Here is a 20,270-nt window from a genome sequence, read left to right as displayed (position 1 = left end):
AGCAAGAATGAAATATTCCTCTGAGCAATAAAATACAAGGCAGAGTTCAATAATTTGGTTTGGTTTCTTTGTACTTTTTTGGATTCAATTAGCTATATTATCCCTTTTTTGGTTTAAAAGGGTGTTTCACTATGCTTAACTGAGTATATACAGTTAAAGGGTGAGAAATTAATAGAAATCTATTTAGCTATTAGCAGATAAAGTTCTTAAATATCAATAATACTTATATCCTTTAGTAATTTAAAATACACATATATTTTTATAGACTCATGCCTTCAACTTATTTTTTAATATGCAAGAAGTAAAACATTACTTATTATCTATACTATTAACATTATCTAATATTGTACTTGTGTGCATATAACCTGAAATTAGGAACACCTGTTTTTAATGTAACAGGTTTTTCAGTTAATTACATATTAACTGAAACATTCAGTATAAAGAAATCACTTAGGAAATAGGACCAACAGAATTGATAGAAGTGGGGTATGAATATCTTAATATAAAATAATGATAACCTATATTCAGAAGAGGTAGAAATTTTAGGAACTGTATGGTAATAATAGTTTTTCATACTTAATTTGTTAGGCAACAAATGACTTCTCCAAGTGCTTGTTTAAAAACAAATTAAATAAAAAATCAAAATATAAAACTCCAAATAGAGTAAAAATACTAGCAAATCTAACAGACTCACTAAATCATTAGAGTACCAGGATGTTTAACAGAAGGTAAGAAACAAGATTATAATGATCCATGAGAACCTGTCTCTGAGAAAAAGAAATTACATAGTAAGGTAGATAATTGGAGGGGTTATCTTTTGGTTTTGTGATGCCTTTTAAAAAATGTGTTGTGATTAACACAACACATTTAAAAGCATGGGAGCCCACAGATTTCCTAATTGGTTCTTGTTAAAGAGACATACTATTTTGCAGTTTTCAAGGAAATAGCTTCCAGTTGAAGTTATTTGTTTATTGTGAGTGGGGCCGAAAAATCCTTTAATATGTTCAGAAAGTGGGTCCTTTAAGACGAATGACTGAAGCAAGGTGAATGATGATGACTCCACAGTCACAGAATTCATGTAAGTACTATGCTGTCGAAAACTGGAAGGACTCCTTGGCAGATCGTGTTTTCTTTGGCACCAACTAAAAGGCTTGTTTTTATGAGCTAGTGTGTATATACACACACACCATGTGCATTTCTGTGTGTACATATACATGTGTATGCACACACACGTCTGACAGTTAAGTTCCTGAACTCATCCTAGAAGAAGTGCTACATACCTCATTGCTGAATGTCACTGTGGTCACCTTTGAAGTGCTCCCTTGGGAAGCTATGCTTTGATGCAGCTCCTAGTCCATCTTTCAAAGCAGTTTTGGAACTGTTTTTCCGGAATGGCCATCAGAGCTGTCATCATACAACACACAAAAACACGCAACAACAATTATGAACACCACTCAGCAAGACACCTCCACAGGCTGACATGAACACAGCTGTGAGACAATAATATACCAAGGCTATGAAATATTACCCAGCTGTCTGTTCAGTACTGCCGGTGTGAACTTAAATTGTCAGAGCTTATACGATGATGGTCATTCCAGAAAAAGAGATTCAAAGTTGCTTTGAAGGGTAGACTAGGTGCTGGCCTTGGTTCAAAGCTTCTCAAGGGGAGCACTTCGAAGGTGACCCAGTGATACTCAGCAATGAGGTATATAGCACTTTTTCTAGGCTGAGTTTGTGGACTTAATTATCAAATTTTCATTTATACGTTTATAATATACATATGATCTTACAAATATATGTGATTATGTAAGATTAATGATAAATGCTGTCTACAATGTTAAAGCATTATTTGCTATGTATAAAAGATTTATACACACACACTCCTTATATTCCTACCCTGCAGGAAAAACTATGAGCAGCATTAAATCAGAACACGTTAATTGACAAGTCAATTCAGCAAAGGCAGCGCACGCCAGCCCCGGGGCAGGCACCCTTATCCTTTCTCTTTCTCCTGTGTTTTTTCACCTGGTGCCATTCCACTTGATCCATAGTAACTTATTGAGAGGCAGATTCCATTTTCCAAGGTGGCAGAAAAAGATCCGAACTTGCTGACAGCTTCATTCCTTGCATGTGATACTCCTAAAAGACAAAATAAAATCAAGAACATTTCCATTTTATTCAAAAGAAATATAAGCTAAACTCAGTGCAGAGGCTGGGAATGGGGGTCTTAGCTGATATATCAGAATCAACTTAAAAACAATTGTTTTAGCTCCAACAATGCACTCAGGGCTGTAAGAGACAGGCTGCAGTTACAATGATGAGAAGATGAGACTCTTATTTTAGATTGAAATAAAGAGGAAATAAACGGATTGATGGCCTAGACAAATGCAGATTATTCATAAATGCACATGACTTTTTAATCAGTTCAATCTTAATTTCCCCACATTTTAAAACATATCCTTAAATCCCCACATTAAGATTTTTTACATTTTAAAACACATTTTAAAAAATTCGTTTCAGTCAAACATAATTTTAAAACAAAACCTGTTAAAACACACACTCTTAAGGGTGGACATAAAGTTCATGTACAGTCTAAAGTTACAACTATTTTACATTGCACACGAGCTTTATGTCCACCCTATATAAACAATTTATGAATTTTCTGTTCTGTTTTTATATACCCAGTTTACCATTTCCTCTATTATTACACAGCAAAGATGAGACAATATTGATTTAAAGTATCACAAGAATGAAAAAAACAAACGCCACATGTACTAACAGTAAATTGGAACTAGTTGGTCAACACTTACATGCATTTATGGAAATAAAACTCAAGGACATCAAAGAGAAAGGAAGCCAGGAGGAAGCGATGGGGAAATTGACACCTAACAGGTACAATGCACAAATTCCAGGTGAAGGGTGCATTTAACTTTAACTTAAAATGTACAAAAGCAAGCTATGTAACCAAATCATGTGTACCTCTGTAATATTCTAAAAAAAAAATTGTCCTAACTTGTGAAGAATAATTTCTAGACTGGAAATCCAAATGACTAATGGAATAAAAGTAGGGCTTCAAGAGAATGAAAAGACAAAACCAACTTGGAGAAAAGTCAGTTTCTTTCTCTCCTAGGAGAAAATATTTGCAAAAGACATATATGATAAAGGACTATTATCAAAATCATACAAAGAGCTATTAAAACTCAATAATAAGAAAACAACCTGATTAAAAAGTAAGCAAAAGACCTTAACAGACACCTCACCAAAGAAGATATATGGATGGCAAATAAGCATATGAAAACACGCTCAACATAGTGTTATCAGGGAAATTAAAACAACAAGATACAACTAGGAACAATTTAGAATAAAGAAAGTCCAAAACACCAAATACTGGCAAGGATGTAAAGCAATAAAGATTTTCATTTGTTGCTGGTGGAAATGCAAAATGGTACAGCCACTTTGGAATACAAGTTAGCAGATGCTTATAGAACTAACATCTTCTTACAGCACGATACAGTGATCATAATCCTTGGTACTTACCCAAAGGAGTCAAAAACTTGTGTCCATACAAAAACCTTACATGGGTATTTATTGACAAAACTTGGAAGCAGACAAAATGTTCTTAAGTAGATGAATGGAAAAATAAACTGTCATACATCTAGACAATGGAATATGATTCAGTGCTAAAAAAAAAAATGCACCATCAAGCTGCAAAAAGACATGCAGGGAGCAGATGCATATTACTAAGTTAAAGAAGTCAGTCTGAAAATGTTATGTCCTATACGAGATTCTATAGAGGGCAAATCTATGGATATAGTAAAAAGATCAGTCGTTTGGGGGTGCTGGGGGAAGGGAGGGATGAATAGTCAGAGCACAGAGGATGTTTAGGGCAGTGAAACTACTCTGTGTGGTACCAGGATGGTGGATAGGTGTCGTTATACATTTCTCCAAACTCATAGAATATGCAACATCAAGGGTGGCCCCTACTATAAACGATGGACTCAGGATGACAGGGATGTGTTTATGCAGGTTCATCAGTAAAACAAATGTATCACTCTGGTGGGGGGATGTTGACAGTGGGGGAGGCTGTGCATGTGTGGAAGCAGAGAGGATGAAGGAACCTCTGTAACTTCTGCCCAATTTTGCTATGAATCTAAAACTGCTCTAAAAATTAAAGTCTAGTGAAAAAAATAAGGTTTATTGGTTTATAAGGTTTATCAATTAAGGTACAGGTAAATAGGCACCTTAATGTACTATCAATAAGAGGGTGTACTGGTAGGTACTTGAGGGAAAGCATTTTGAAACAAGCCATCTAAAGAAGCCAAGTGAACAGAGATGGGAATAATAGTCAGAAAACAAAAAATAAAACCCAAAGTACATGCTCAACAGATATAAATTATGCAAGAGTTAAATACTTGATGGTTTTTTTTTTTTTTTAAAGCACACACAAATATTTTTAAAAAGTACTTCCTGGAATTTAAAAATATGCTTCCTCAATCAGATCATTTAGTATGCAGTAGGTGAATTGAAGGACAACATTGTCCTTTTGAGATTTGAATAAATTTCCTGGAAAATCAAGTCAAAAGTTTCTCAAAATCCAGGGCAAACATTTAAACAGAAGCAAGGAATGAAAAAAGCATAAGAGATTTGGATGGTAAACCTGTGCCTGTTGTAGGTTTTGCAAAAGGAATAAAAGGAACAAATAAAGGACAGCAAACATTAAATTAACAACCAAAGGAAAACTCCCTGAGCTAAAGCTGCAGCTCCATTCTCAGATTACAAGTGTTCATCGATTTCTAATCCAGAAATTATAAGGCAGTGCAATACCAACTGAGAATCATAAAGAGAAAAGGATAGCAATTTGGGGATCTAAGATCCATCTAAGGTATCATTCAAGATACCCAGAGATATGTAAACACTGACAGGGCCTACTATTATGTACCTCATCTAAGGAGAAAAGTTAATAAAACTGAACAAACAATAAATTAGCTAGAACAGAACCTTTGTAAAGGGGAAAGAAGAAAGTAAGCAGTGGTTGGCAGTGCTCACTACTCTCTATCTCTCCATCTTTCTTCCCGCAAATATGCTGCAGATCCATGCAGATTAGGGGTCTGCAAACTTTTTCTGAAAAGAGCCACATAGTAAATATTATAGGTTTTTCAGGCTACCGACAGTCTTTATTACACAATCTTCTTTTTCTTTTTTTTTAAACAACCCTTTACAAATGTTAAAACTATTCTTAGTTCATGGGCACTACAAAAACAGATGATAGGTCAAGTTTGGGCCAAAGTTGGCAGACTCTGGAGAGAATTGAAGCCTAAATCAAAAGAGGAAATTTAGAAATGGAAGGTTTAATATTAAGGCTAAAAATTGGATATTATCTATGCAAAAAGGAAAAAATGAAATTATTTATATATGTTTATACACTAACATAAATAGAGTAGAACCTCTGTAAGTTGACCACCCAAGGGATTGTTACAAACTGGTCAACATACAGAGGTGGTGAACATAGGGACTTTTGTTGCGTACATGTGGTGCATGTCCAGTCTATGAAAATTAGATCAAATTAAGAAGGTGGTCAATGTAGGGAGGTGGCAAACTATGGAGGTTCTACTGCATATGTATCATATATTTGTTTATAAATATGTATGTAAATATGTGTATAAGTATAAATATATTTATTTATTTTAGTGGAAATTACCTAAATGTATAAAATAATGAAAATTATTAAATTATTACATATATACTCCAATGAAAAATTATTAAATAATAAATCTTGCTTTCAAAGAATACTTGACAAATAAGAAAATGCTCATGATGATTAAGAAAGAAATACACTATGAATAGTAGTTATCACTAGGCTGGTAGCGTCATAGTAACAACTAACTTTCAATATTTCTGTATTTCCTAATTTTTAGTAATAATCCATATTTTTTATCTTATAACAAAGAAATGTAACTTAAAAATTTCCATGCTAAGTTCTTGAGTACATTTGCACTTGTCAAATCTTATTTTCTTATCTTGCAATTGTGTGACTGTAAGTAAACTTACAAGTGAGGTTTAGTTACTGATATTATCACTAATTTGAGTTGCATGCATTTTATTAACTCATCTTCTTTTGCAGGTATAATCCACACCACATTGGACAAGAAATAATTTATTTTTCTAGGTGCTGCTGCCTGCAGATGTTGAACAGTATTACCAGGACATTTTGTGGTATTTAATCAATGGACATTCACTTACAGTTCTCATCTCAGGCAGGTAATGACTCCTGTAGCCAAATTTATGGTTTTTCCTTTGTCTTTGCAACCTATGAAATTTGGTGCTGCAGAGAGAACTAAATGATAGAGAGGGCATGGGGAGAAACACCATCATTTGCTGTGAATATTGGAAAGAAACTAAAGCTTCAGTATGAATCAACTAATGAGAACCTGTGTGCGTGCTAGAAATTACAGTTGATGTAAGGAAGGAAACCAAAATGAAGGACAGAATGAACATAAAGGTAACTATCCTGGCTAGATTCTGTATGACAACTGAGATCAAGAGCTGGGTGCTTAGAGGTAGAAAACCAAGTAGGGGGTATGTATTTAATAAAGATCAACTTACATTACAGAATGGCAAAATACCTCAGATACCCTCTGGAAGAACTCTGTGTGCAAGGGACCCATGTGTATTTATGTCAGGTGGGTGGGTCTGCCTCCACTGCCTGAAAGACACAATTGCTTACCTGCTTCAAGATCGTGTTCCTTATGTCTTTCTTCCTTCTCTTCTTCATAATAATAATAATAATCCTCTTCTTCATTTTCCTTTTTTATAATCTCCTTAGGGTCTTTTAAATGAATTATAAAATTGTGCTTGTCCTTTTTCACTTTCACTTTGATAAAAGTTGAGCCTGAGAAAGAACCATAGGCTAAACATGGTCTGATCAGCATGCTATGTTAAGCTCCTTGATAAGATGTTTAAATAATGCAGCACTGAATAAGTTTAAACCCGGAGGGGAAATACTTAGGCTTATCAACATTTCTATAAATAGCTGTCTAATGGAATAAAGTAATGGTGGAATTCCAGGAATAAATGGTAGGGGGACCAAAGAGATATGCAGGCCTTCTAGTAACTTTTCAAATCAACTTATTATAGGGAAAATAAATTGGGATTTATCAATTGAGATAATTCATGTGTTGAATATAAGTTAAATATTAATATTTTAATTTTTATAACAATTGCATGTGTTATTTATAGTAGTTACTATTGTTATTATCACTATGGTAGTTATCTAATTTTTCCCCAATAATCCATTTTTTTCTTTCAATAATTCATTTGGTTTTTTGGTGTTCTGACTCATTTTTCTTCTCCTCTATATTTTTCTTTGTTTTTTTAAAATCCAGCCTTTCCTTTTCTTTATTATTATTACTTTTTAAAATTGTTTTGGATTCATTGTGGGTACAAAGAATTAGGTTACACTGTTTGCATTTGTTAAAGTCCCTCTTATAATTGTGTCCTGCCCCCAAGAGGTATACCATACACTGTGACCCCCCGCCCCATCCCTCTTTCCCCTGCTCAGCTCTCCCCTTCCTCCACTCCTTCATCATGTACTAGGTCATTAATTGCCCTCATATCAGAATTGAGCACATAGGATTCTTGCTTCTCCATTCTTGAGATGCTTTACTAAGAATAATGCATTCTACTTTCATCCAGCTTAATAAAAAGATGTAAAGTCTTGATAATGAAATTATAACTGTATGAAATTATGGTGTACAATGTGCTCATTTGATATACAATGTGGAATGCTTAAATCAGACTCATTAACATAAACATCATCTCACTTATTTGCTGTGGTAAGACATTTATACTATACTCTTAGTAGTTTTGAAAGGTAAAAAAAAAAAAGTATCCTATGTCCTCAATACTATTTTGAATCAATTTTTGTAAGTGGTGAGAGGTGTGGGTCCAGTTTCAGTCTTTTACATGTGGTTATCCAGTTCTCCCAGCACCATTTATTGAACAGATTGAATAGATTCTTTCCCCCTTGTATGTTCTTATTTGGTTTATCAAAGATCAGGTGGCTGTAAGATATTAGTTTCATCTCAGGGTTTTCTATTCTGTTCCAAATGTCAGTGTCTCTATTTTTGTGCCAATACCATGTTTTTTTGATCAGTCTGGCATTGAAGTATAACAGAAAGTCTGGTATGGTGATACCTCCGGCTTTGTTTTTGTTACTAGAAATTGCCTTGGCTATAGAGGTATTTTCTGGTTCCATAAAAAATGAAGAATTATTTTTGCCACATCTTGAAAGTATGACAATGATATTTTAATGGGGATTGGATTGAATCTGTAGATTGCTTAGGTAGTATAAACATTTTACGATGTTGATTCTTCCCAGCCATGAGCATGGTATGTTCTTCCATTTGTTAATATCTTCTGCTATTTCTTTTCTTAGAGTTTCTTAATTTTCTTTATAGAGGTCTTTCAACTCTTTTATTATGTATACTCTTAGGTCTGTCTGTCTGTCTGTCTTTCTTTCCTTCTTTCTTTCTTTTTTGAAGCTACTGTGAAGGGATGGTATTCTTGATTAGCTTCTCACTCTGGCTGTTATTGGCATAAACAAAGACTACTGATCTGTGCACATTGATTTTATATCCTGATACATTGCTGTATTTTTTGGTCACTTCCAGGAGTCTTGGAGTTGAGTTTTGGGGTTTTCTAAGTATAAAATCATGTCATCAGCAAAGAGTGAGAATTTGACCTCCTCTGCATCCATTTGGATGCACTTTATTTCCTTCTCTTGCCTGATAGCATTGACTAGAACTTCCAGCACTATGTTGAATAGTAGTGGCAATAGACAACCTTGTCTGATTCCAGTTCTAAGTGAAAAAGCTTTCAATTTTACTCCATTCAGTATAATGCTAGCTGTGGGTTTGTTTTAGATGGCTTCAATCAGATTAAGAAATGTGCCACCTATGCCTAAATTCTTAAGTGTTTTAATTAGAAAAAGTGCTGAATTTTATTGAATGCTTTTTCTACATCTATTGAGAGGTTTTTGTTTTTGCTCTGTTCCTATGATGAATTACGTTTACGGACTTGGTGTATGTTAAACCAGTCTTGCATCCCTGAGGTGAAACCTACTTGATTGTGATGAATGACTTTTCATGTGTAGCTGTAATCTCTTGGATAGAATTTTATTGTGAATTTTTGCATCTATATTCATTAGTGAAATTGGTTTGAAATTCACTTTTTTAGTTGGGTCTTTTCCTGGTTTTGGTATCAGGGTGATGTTTGCTTTACAGAATGTGTTGGAATAATTTTTGCAAAATGGGACTATGCTCTTCTTTGACAGTTTGATAGAATTCTGGTGTTAAGCCGTTTGGACCAGGGCTACTTTTGTTGGGAGTTTTTTTAAAATTTTATTTCTTTGATTCTTGAAATTGGTCTGTTCAAGAGATCTATTTCTTCTGGATTAAGTCTAAGGAGAGGATGTGATTCCAGGTATTGATCCATTTCCTCCAAATTGTAAAATTAATGAGCACAGAGTTTCTTGTAGTACTCAGAGATGATCTCTTGTATCTCTGTGGTATCTGTTGTTATTTCCCCTTTATTGTTTCTGATTGAGGTTATTAGAGATTTTACTTTTCTGTTTCAAGTTAATCTGGCCAAAAATTTATTGATTTTATTTTTTAAAAAAACCAACTTTTCGTTTTGTTAATTTTCTGAGTGATTCTTTTGTTTTCAGTTTCATTAATCTCTGATTTATTTTGGTTATTTATTTTTTCTGCTAGGTTTGGGATTAGATTGTTCTTCTTTTTCCAATCCCATAAGACAGTTCATGAGTTTGTTGATGCGCTGTCTTTCTGTTTTTCAAATGCAGGTATCTGATGTGATAAATTTTCCTCTCAAGATTGCTTTTGCTGTATCCCATAGGTTTTGATAACTTGTGTCTTCATTGTTGTTATGTTTGAGGAATTTAATGATTTCCCCTCTTATTGCTTCCTGAACCCAACTATGATTCAGGATAAAGTTCTTTAATTTCCAAATCTTTATGTGGGGATGAACATTTTTGTTGGAGTTGAGTTCCACCTTTATTGCCTTGTGGTTGAGAAGATACAAGGTATAATTTCTATTCTTTTAATTTTGCTGAGGTTTGATTTTTATCCCAGGATGTGGTCAATTTTGGAGTACATACCATGGGATGACATGAAAAATGTACATTCCTTAGCTTTGGGATGTTGTGTTCTGCATATGTCTATTAACCCCATTTGTTCTAGGGTCACATTTAAGTCCTTTGCCTCTTTGTTCAGTTTCTGTTTAGAGGATCTATCCAGTTCTTTCAGAGGGGTGTTAAAGTCCCCAACTATTATGGTATTATGGGATATCATATTGCTCAGACCCATCAAGATCTGTTTATAAATCTGGGAGCATAAATATTTAAAATTGAAATGTCTTCTTGTTGTATTGTTTCTTTGACCAGTATAAAGTGTCCATCTTTGTTTTTCTTAACTTTAGTTGCTTTAAATCTGTTTGTATCTGAAAATAAGATTATATCCCCTCTTTTCTTCTGATTTCCAACTATTTGAAATACTGTTTTCCATCCCTTAACCCCAAGTCTTTATTTGTCCTTCAGGGCTATGTGTGTCTCCTGAAGACAGCATATGGTGGCTTGTGCTTTTTTTTTATCCAGTCAGCCAGCCTGTGCCTCTTCAGTGGTGAATTCAGTCCATTGACATTTATTGAGAGGATTGATAAGTGTGGTGGAATTCTATTCATCTTATTTTGTGAAAGTCCATCATGTAGTTTTGTCCTTTGTGCCACTGTGGAAGCTAAGCTTTGATGTTTAACTTCTGGGTATTTACACTGCTGGTGGTCCATTGTGGTGGTCAGTGTTGAGAATAGGTCTAAGTATTTCCCATAGAATTTGGTCTTGTTGTGGCAAATTTTTTCAGTGCTTGTATATCTGTAAAAGATTTAATTTATCCATTAATTTTGAAGCTTAGTTTAGCAGGATTTGGGGCTTATATTGTTTTGTTTAAGAATGTTGAAGGTATATGACTGTATTCTTCTGGCTTGGTTTTAGTTGAAAACTCTGCTATCCCAATGGCTCTGCCTCTGTAGGCCAGTTGGCACTTACTCCTGGCTGCTTGCAGAATTTTTTCTTTCATCTTGACTTTGGACAGGTTCATTACAATGTGTCTTAGAGAGGCTCTGTTAAAAGTTGAGATGACCCACGGTTCAATATCCATCTGAAAGAAGTGTGCTGGGGTCTTTAGTAAAACTTGGGAAGTTTTCATTTATGATAGTCTCCAGTAGGGTGTCCATATCTTTGGGACAATCTTCTTCCCCTTCAGGAATCCCCATTATTGGTATGTTGAATGCTTCATAGGCATTCATAGTTCCCTAAGTGCCTATTCTGCTTTCTCTCTCTTCTTTTCTGCCTGTTTAACTACCTGGGTTAACTTGGGAACTTTATCCTCTACCTCTGAGGTTCTTCTTCTCCATGGTTTAACCTATTTTTGATACTTTCTACTGCATCTTTACATTCCCTGATTGTCTCCTTCATTTCCTGAAGCTCATCCATATTCTTTCTATATTCTATATATCTCTCATCTGATATTGTTTCTGTCTTTCCATTTTCTCATCCATTTCTTTTATTGTCTTTATCATCCATATTTTAAATTCTCTTTCTGTCATGTCCATTAATTCTTAATAGGTGGAGTCTTCTGCAGTAGCTGCCTCATAGTCCCTTGGGGGAATTCCTCTGTTTTGATTTTACATGTTGCTTGAATTTTTCTATTGGTTTCTCCTCATGCATTCTTTCTTCTTGTTCACCTCCTTGTTCTCCTTTTCTGTTCTCACTGCCTCCTTTGTTTCAAATAGAAGTCCTTGCTTTTGATGACAGTATGTTGCAATATGTCACTAGTATACCAGGTGACCATATGGCTTTTTTAGGAGACAAAGAGCACAGCCAGCAACCTCTATGGTCCTTATTCCAAACTTAGTTGTCTTTGGTGAATCACCTGATTATTTCCTCAGCATTCAGACTCTGCTTTAGGGGCAGGTCTCACAGTGCCCCCCGTTCCTGTGTGGTGCAGGAGTCTAAGCCTGTCCCAAGAGTGGAGTTCTGATTTCAGCAGGTGGAATTAAGACAGCCATGCTTTAGCCCCCTGCTAAGACATTCTCATGACCTTCCCACAATGGCAGCCCCCTGACCACTGAGACCTTCTCAATATGGCTGCCTCACTGGCCACCAAACCTATAGAAAATCCACCCTAACCAGCATTCAAATCTGGTTCATGTATACTGTTTGAGTTTTCCCACTCTTCTAAGCTTTCCACTCAATGTGCAGCTTCCCCCAACAACTGAAAACTCCAGAAAGGCTTCCTCCCATCTTGGACCTCTGTGGGGGCCAGGAGATCCCAGCTGGTTGCAATCACTTGCCTAATTCATCAGATTTCCACTGCCCTGGATCATACACTATATCTAGGTCATCACCTCCTCACTTTGCTCCCTGAGCTATGACTCTGTGTAAGGTCCCTGCACCAGGTATGGCTGGGTTCTCTATTTTTCCCCAGTCATTCTAGGAGAGCTCAGCTGAGTGATCCTTCTGTTCTGCCATCTTGCTCTACCTCCTCCAGCCTTTTTTTTTCAACTTTGATTAGGCTATCAGCTCTCAAAATTGGAAAGTTTGGTGGAAAATGCTGTATTTACTATGTTTCTAGCACCTTATTTTTTAAATTTATAGCTAAACAATGCATTATTTAGATGAAAATTTAAATGAGATTGCTTTATTCTCAGAGTGTTGTGTGTATATGGAAAAATAATAGATATCCATATGTTAATTTTATATTCTGCTAATTTACTGTGTGTATTTATTAAATAATATTTTGGTATATAAAAAAGAAAATACTGTATTTACTATGAACAATCTGAAACTGGGATGCATTGAATTCATATAAAAATCTTAATAAGAGCTAAAATAACTGGCTATTAGCAGCAGGCACACAAGGTCTGTGCTCCAAAGTCCAATCCAAAAAAATGCTATAAACTCAAAGTATGTGCTTGGTTTCAGAGATAACAGTATGTGCTATAATTAATATTATTTATTAACAATTATTATTATCAATGATTATTGATTGTTTGGTCATTAAGGTTACTATACTATATACCAATCATATAACAGTATTTTCTTATTTATTTATTTTTTTATTCAAATTAATATGAAGGTACATTTTAGGTTACATTGTTCTTCCTTTCAGGGTAAAGTTTCATTTGTAGAATAGCCCCTCACTCAGGAGTATTTTCATATCTTAACTGAAATGGTATACCTGTATTAGTGTGTATCAGCTAAACTCTGGGCTGGTCTATGCCTTGCAAAGACATTTATAATAGAAGAATTAGTTTGAAAATGCTGAATGTGGTGCAAAATAAATTATAGTACATATATCAATACTCTCACCTATCACACTTATTAGTACAAGTCTCCACAATTGTCTGAAAAGCATTAACATTTCCCAAGCCATTAACTAGTTGCTTTCAAAATGTACCTTTCTCAAACGTTGTCTTTTCAACTTCAATCTGCCCTCCATCAGAAGGATACAGATAGTGATTTGTCCCTGAGATTTGGATTGGAATATCTCCCATATTATATCCTCGAAACTAGAAGAGAAAACATCATGCTTTGAATGTAGAAGTGCAATTGACAAAAATCAACTTATCAATGTCAGCTAATTAAAGTTGCCATAGCTTAATTTCTGCTAAATGATTTATTTGTCTGTTACTTTGCAGACCCAGAGGTCAGCATCCATATTACTTTTAGAACCTTTGATGCTGTTACAATGGTAGGCAGCATTAAAAGAAGCCTGTGATGTTAAATCCTATTCATTGGAAAATCCTCATAACTAGTCCAAATCAAATCACTGTATTATTGCCAAGGCAATTCGAGGAGAAATCAAGTACTCATTCATTGGCTGCTAATTTTCCGTTTCAAGTGATCTGCTATACTGAGGAATGATGGCACTTTACATTATAGGAGCTCGTATGGAAAAGACATTCTTTACTGTGCTGCTAACAGAGGATGCTAAAACTTGAGAACAATTGGTTTAGAGAAGGAGCTACAAAGAACAGGGCCTATTACATTTCTTTCCATTTTCTCCAGTTAGGTTTTCCTTATAACAGCCAACTACTTGAGGGAGAATTTGCAAAGAGAATGTTTTACAAAAACATACAATCCAGAAACATGGGTGCCTTCAGAGAGACAAGCAAATGTAGCCAGCAAGTCCCATCATCTGAGACAGATAAAGCCAACATTTTGTTCATGTTGACTGATGACAGTTGCTTATTTACATATACCTAACTGAATACTTTTAGATTAATTTTACATCTCTACTGCCCTTAGTAACCTAGCTACATAGCATTCAAGGAAGGTTCTAGATATCAGAGTGATGAAATACAGGTTTGAGATATTTGATACCAGAAGAAACCCCAAGGCATTCTGGGGTGGTGGTGAAGACAAGAAAATCTTAAGTTTCCAATGAATCCATGTTTTCCAAAACAATCAGGAATAGCTCGAAGAGACGTTTTAGAGCATTGCCTGTTTTACCGGGTAAACTATCGCAGGTTCTGGTTCATCGAGGATCTCTTCTATTACTTCGTGGATCTTTATTTGTTCTTCTTTAGGTTTGTCCTTGAAAGAAGGTTTTTTCTTCAGAGTTCTGTCTTCTTTATCTACCTTTTCCTTGCTTTTCTTTTTACCACTGTCTTTACTCTTCTTTTCTGCTTTCTTTTCTTCCTTTAATCTCTCTTCTTCTGCTAATCGATCTTGCTCTTCTTTCCAAGCCTGTAAAAACATTTAAAAAGCTTAACAGGATTTTGAAACAAAACAAGTAAGGGTTCCATTCAGGTTTATTTTGGAAACTAATTTAACATGATTTTTTAATTGATATCACGGAAAATTAAAATACTTAATTAGAAACTTTGAAGTAATTCTTGATTGTCTTTTTCTCTTAGCCAACTTCTGCCCACTAAACCCTGTCAACACTCCTCAGAGAACTCTCTTCTCTTCAGCTTCTTCTCTCATAGCTTCTGTTGAGATTTTATTAGTTTAAGTCTTTATTGTCTTTAGCCTGGACCATTGCAAAAGCCTCTTAGCTGACTTCCCAGCCTCCTACCCTTCTGCATATGAGTTTAATTCTTAATTTAGGTTATAAGAGGGTTTATCAGCAATGCAGTAGATGTTCAGATAAATATTCCTGGCACATAACATTTCAAAAATGGTACATAAAATAGATAAAAGTAATGGCACAACATGAACAGAGCCTTCTCTAAGGAAGAAAGACCAATGGCTAACAAACATATGAAAAAAATGCTTGCTGTCCCTAATCATCAGAAAAATACAAATCAAAACCACCCTGAGATATCACCTAATCCCAGTAAGATTAGTCCACATCATGAAGTCCCAAAGCTGCCGATGATGGTGCAGATGTAAAGAGAATGGAACACCTTTACATTGTTGATGGGACTACAAACTAATATGCCTCTTTTGAGAGAAGTATAGAGAATTCTCAAAGAACTCAAATTAGATCTTCCATTTGACCTGGCAGTCTCACTAGTAGGCATCTACCCAGAAGGAAAAAAAATCATTTTATCATAAGGACATTTGCACTAGACTATTTATCACAGCTTAATTTACAATGTGAAGATGTGGAGACAACCTAAATGACCATCAACTCAGGAATGGATTAACAAATTGTGGTATATGCATACTATGGAATACTATTCATCCATAAAAAAGATGATGACTTCACATCTTTTATATTATCCTGGATGGAGGTGAAACACACATTCTTCTCTTAGTAAAGTGTCACAAGAATGGAAAAGCAATTATCCAATGTACTCAATACTAATATGAAGCCAGTAGCTGATCTAATGCATACTCACATAGGTGAAAAACTCATTTGAATTCAAGTTGGGAAGGGGTAACAAGGGAGGGAGAGATGGGAAAGAGGGTAGGGTGTTCCCACTGAATGGGCAGGGTGTGGGAATATTTGAAATACTTTTTGAGTGTGAGACATAACCACAAGAAGGACTCTACCTAACAAAATCAAATATTTTGACCTGATTGTTTATACACTTCCATTAACCTGAAATTACCAAAAAAAAAAAAAAAAAAAAAAGTAATGGCACATATTTCTCTCCTGAGGACTCCCAACCACAAGCCTACCTTCACATAGATTTGTGGCCAAAATGCATTGTGTCTTAAATTTTTATTTTAAAAAAGCTATAGGTTGATATGAGCTCACAAATTAAAATCACAAAACACAAGGAAATAAACCACTCTGAGCAAGAATCTAAAGAAACAAACTGTAAAATTCTATCTGTAGAGGCTATTGACATTATAACTACCCAATAGAGAATATAAAGTACATTTTAAAAATATGCTTAAATCAGTAAAAGGAAGCATCAAAAGTATAAGTAAGAAAGAAGAGAGTTTATTGGCTCAGCGCTCATAGCACAGTGGGTATGGAGCCAGCCACATACACCAAGCCTGGTGGGTTTGAATCCAGCTTGGGCCAGCTAAATAACAATGGCAACAACAACAACAACAAATAGCTAGTCACTGTGGTGGGTGCCTATAGTTACAGCTATTTGGGAGGCTGAGGCAAGAGAATTGCTTAAGCCCAAGAGTCTGAGGTTCCTGTGAGCTTTGATGCCAGAGCACTCTACAGAGAGCAACATAGTGGAACTCTGGCTCAAAAAACAAAAACAAAAACAAAAGCAAAAAAAAAAAAAAAGAAAGAAAGAAAAGAAAAGAAAGAAGAGAGTGTAAAAAATGAATATGTGAGTTTGAAGAACCTCTTGAAACTGGAACAGAATTGTTGAAAAAGCAGAATTTAAACAGATAATGGCTGAAGCATTTTCAGAGATATTGGAAGACATTAAATCCTAACATTTTGGAAGGTCAGTAAATCAAAAGCAGAAGTTTTGGACCTGGCTCATATTGGCTTACAAGAGTTTATTGTTCAATATTTTGGAATTTTGTGAGCCAGTTGTTAACCACAGCCATCACCAAAAAGTAATTTGCATAAATTCATAATTAAACAAAACATTAAAAACAAAGGCAAAACTCAAAACTTACATTGTAATTATTTTGTTACATCTCCCTATTTAGATGTTCCTGAGGTTATTTATGTCAATTATATCTGTATAGTGAAAACATTGCAGCTGCTGCATATTGCTGTCAACATGGCATTCATTGATGTTATATTAGTAGCCATTGTAGGAATGTTTATACTATGAATTTCACCAAATGCTAAAGATCAGGGTTGATTGATTGTTTATTATGAAGACTTAAGAAAGTGATAGAGAGAATGTTAATGCAGATTAAACTTAAACACGGCCAGCATGGTGGGTCCTGCAGCCCCAGCTACTTGGGAAGCTGAGGCAGGAGGATTACTTGAGCTCTGGCTTTTGGGGTTACAGGTAGCTTTAACTGCACCACTGCACTTGAGCCTGGTTGACAGAGTGAGACCCTGTCTAAAAAAATTAAAATAAATGTGGCTGTGTTTATAGCTGTTATACATTGTAACTAACACAAAAAACTGAAGAGCTATTCTTCCAGAATTCAAAAACCATTATTTGTCTCACATTGACAAGTGAGACATATTCCTTTGTTGTTTCATTTTTGTCTTGTTAACATAAATGAAAATATCAATTAACATCCGTATTGAAATGACACTTGTTTATCAGTTGTAACTACAATTTGGCTAAGTATACAAGAACTTAGCAAAAAGCAATGAAGTCATTTTGTTAAAATCAATTAGTTGTATGGAATTTATAATAAAGTATATTATGCACTTTATTAGTATATGTAAATTTTGTGCTATATATACTATATACTATTCTATATATATCAGAGTACATGGAATGTACATATACTCATACTTTCATTTTCCTAGAGAGTTACTACTAAATACTTCCCAGCATACCATTGAATGTTTTAAGTAGCTAGAAAGAAAAGATAAACTGCCTATGAAAGAATGAAAAATTAGATAGACAATTGAGTTATTAATAGCTACATACCAGCAAGCAAAATGTGAAACAATATTTTTAGAATGCTAAGAGGAAATTAAAAAGTCAACCAAGAATCATATAAATAAAAACTATGTTTAATGAGTAAGGGCAAAAAAAGGCCTTTTTTGGAGAGGTGAAAACTGAATTTAATACCAACTGTGATGCTGTGATTTGGTCTTCATTCCTGGCTCCTGGCGCAGAGCTCCTAAATCTCTTGGAATTTCATTAAGTGATAGGAGCAGCTTTTGCTCTAATGAGTAACTCATGGCATCTCTTAGATAGCTTCAGAATGGGGGCGGGGCAGCTGGTCACCAAGAGAGACTAAACTTTTATTAGAAGTTTGAAACTTTCAAACCTCTAGGGTGGGAAGAGGAGCTGAAGATTGAGATAATAATGTATCATACCCCATGTGAGAAAATCTCTATAAAAACCTCTAACAATAAATAATGTTTGGAGAAGTTTTGAATCGGTGAGTGCATTCACATTCTGAATGACACACCCTTACTCCAAGAGGACAGAAGCTCCTAAGCTTGGGACTCTTGTGGACTTGCTTTCTGTACATCTTCATCTGGTTGATCATTTGTATTCTTTATAAGGTCTTTTTGTAATAACCAGAATAGCAAGTAAAGTGTTTTCCTGAATTCTGGTCTATTCTAGCAAATTCTTGAGTCCTGGTGAATTTTTTTCTGGATGTGTTATTGAATTCTGTTTGCTACCATTTTATTGGGGATTTTTGCATCTATTTTCATAAGGGATATTGAGGTCTGTAGTTTTCTCTTTTGGTGTTTTCCTTTTCTGGCTTTGATATCAGGGTAATACTAAATTTATAGAATAAGTTCATGAAGATGCCCTCCTTTTCAATTTTATGTTACATTTTCTGTATTGTGGGTACCAGACCTTCTTTGCAGGTCTGATAGAAGTTAGCTTTGTTTGAATCCATCTGGCCTGGACCTTTTTTTCTTCTTTGGAGGATTTTTATTACTGTTTTAATCTCACTGCTCATTATTGGTGTGTTGAGGATTTCTTTTTCCTCCTGCTTGAGTGTTGGGAGGTTGTACATTTACAGATACTTATCCATTTCCTCTGTGTTCTCCAGTTCATGCATGTAGAGATTGATGTATGATTCATGATGATGCTTTGTATGTCTGCAGTATCAGTTGCAATGCTTCTTTTCCCATTTATATTGAGCTTATTTGAATCCTTTCTCTTCTGTTCTTGGTTAATCTAACAAGAAGTCTGTTGACTTTATTTCTTCAAATAACCAACTTTTTGTTTTGTTAATCTTTTTAATCATTTTTTTGTTTTACAATGAATTCAGTCCCGCTCTGGTCTTCATTATTTCTTCTGCTAGCTTTGGGTTTGCTTTGTTCTTCTTTTTCTAGTTTTATGACATCAGGTTGTACCTGTTTTCTTTTGATTTCCATTTGGGTGGAATATTTTTACATCCTTTTATGGTGAGGTGTGTGCATCCTTGCGGTTTAGATATATTTCCTGAAGACAGCAGATACTTAGGTTGTGTTATTTCATCCATTCAGCCAGCCTATGTCTTTTGAGAGTATTCAGTCTGTTAACGTTATTTGGTAGTGCTAATATGCAAGATATTGTTCTGTTCATCCTGTTGGGTAGTCATCTCTATTGCCTTTTTGTTTGTTTGTTTTTTTGCCTCTTGTTCTATTGTTTTTATAAAAGTTGTACATTTGAGGGCTTTTGGGTGGTGATTATCCGTTGTGCTGATTTGAGCATAATGCTGTTCTGAGTATTTTGTGCAGGCAGGTCTGGTCATGACAAATTCCTTCAATGTTTGCTTTTCTAGAAAAGATTTATTCTATTTTTATTAAATCATAGCTGTGTACATTAATGCAGTTATGGGGTACAGTGTGCTGGTTTTATGTACTGGTTGACAGCCTTCATATCATTTTCCCTCCCCTCTCTCTCCCCTTTCCCCATATTCCTGGGCTATAATTGGGTTATAGCTTTCATATGAAAGCTATAAATTAGTTTCATAATAGGACCGAGTACATTGGATACTTTTTCTTCCATTCCTGAGATACTTTGTTCCATCCATGTAAACATGAAGGAGGTAAAGTCTCCATCTTTCTAGTATATATTCTAGCTCCATCCACGTAAACATGAAGGAGGTAAAGTCTCCATCTTTCTTTAAGGCTGCATAATATTCCATGGTGTACATATACCACAATTTATTGATCCATTCATGG

The 20,270-nt window shown here is 35.0% G+C and overlaps 1 protein-coding gene across 1 annotated transcript in view; it reads right to left on the bottom strand.

Annotated features, from left to right (window-relative positions):
- SPAG17 (sperm associated antigen 17) overlaps positions 1-20,270 on the bottom strand; it is a 248,348-nt gene that overhangs the window by 73,261 nt on the left and 154,817 nt on the right. Inside the window, exons 21-24 of the mRNA XM_012807634.1 lie at positions 14,585-14,821; positions 13,530-13,641; positions 6,725-6,889; positions 2,026-2,139 (exon numbers count right to left, since the gene is read on the bottom strand). Of these exons, the coding sequence (XP_012663088.1) occupies positions 2,026-2,139; positions 6,725-6,889; positions 13,530-13,641; positions 14,585-14,821 (628 nt within the window). The remainder of the gene's footprint in view (positions 1-2,025; positions 2,140-6,724; positions 6,890-13,529; positions 13,642-14,584; positions 14,822-20,270) is intronic.

Source organism: Otolemur garnettii, unplaced genomic scaffold, assembly GCF_000181295.1.
Source record: "Otolemur garnettii isolate 467f Iridium unplaced genomic scaffold, OtoGar3 scaffold00073, whole genome shotgun sequence".
NCBI lineage: Eukaryota > Metazoa > Chordata > Mammalia > Primates > Galagidae > Otolemur > Otolemur garnettii.
Note: the sequence above shows the minus strand (reverse complement) of the source record. Positions and strands in the feature narration are given on the sequence as shown.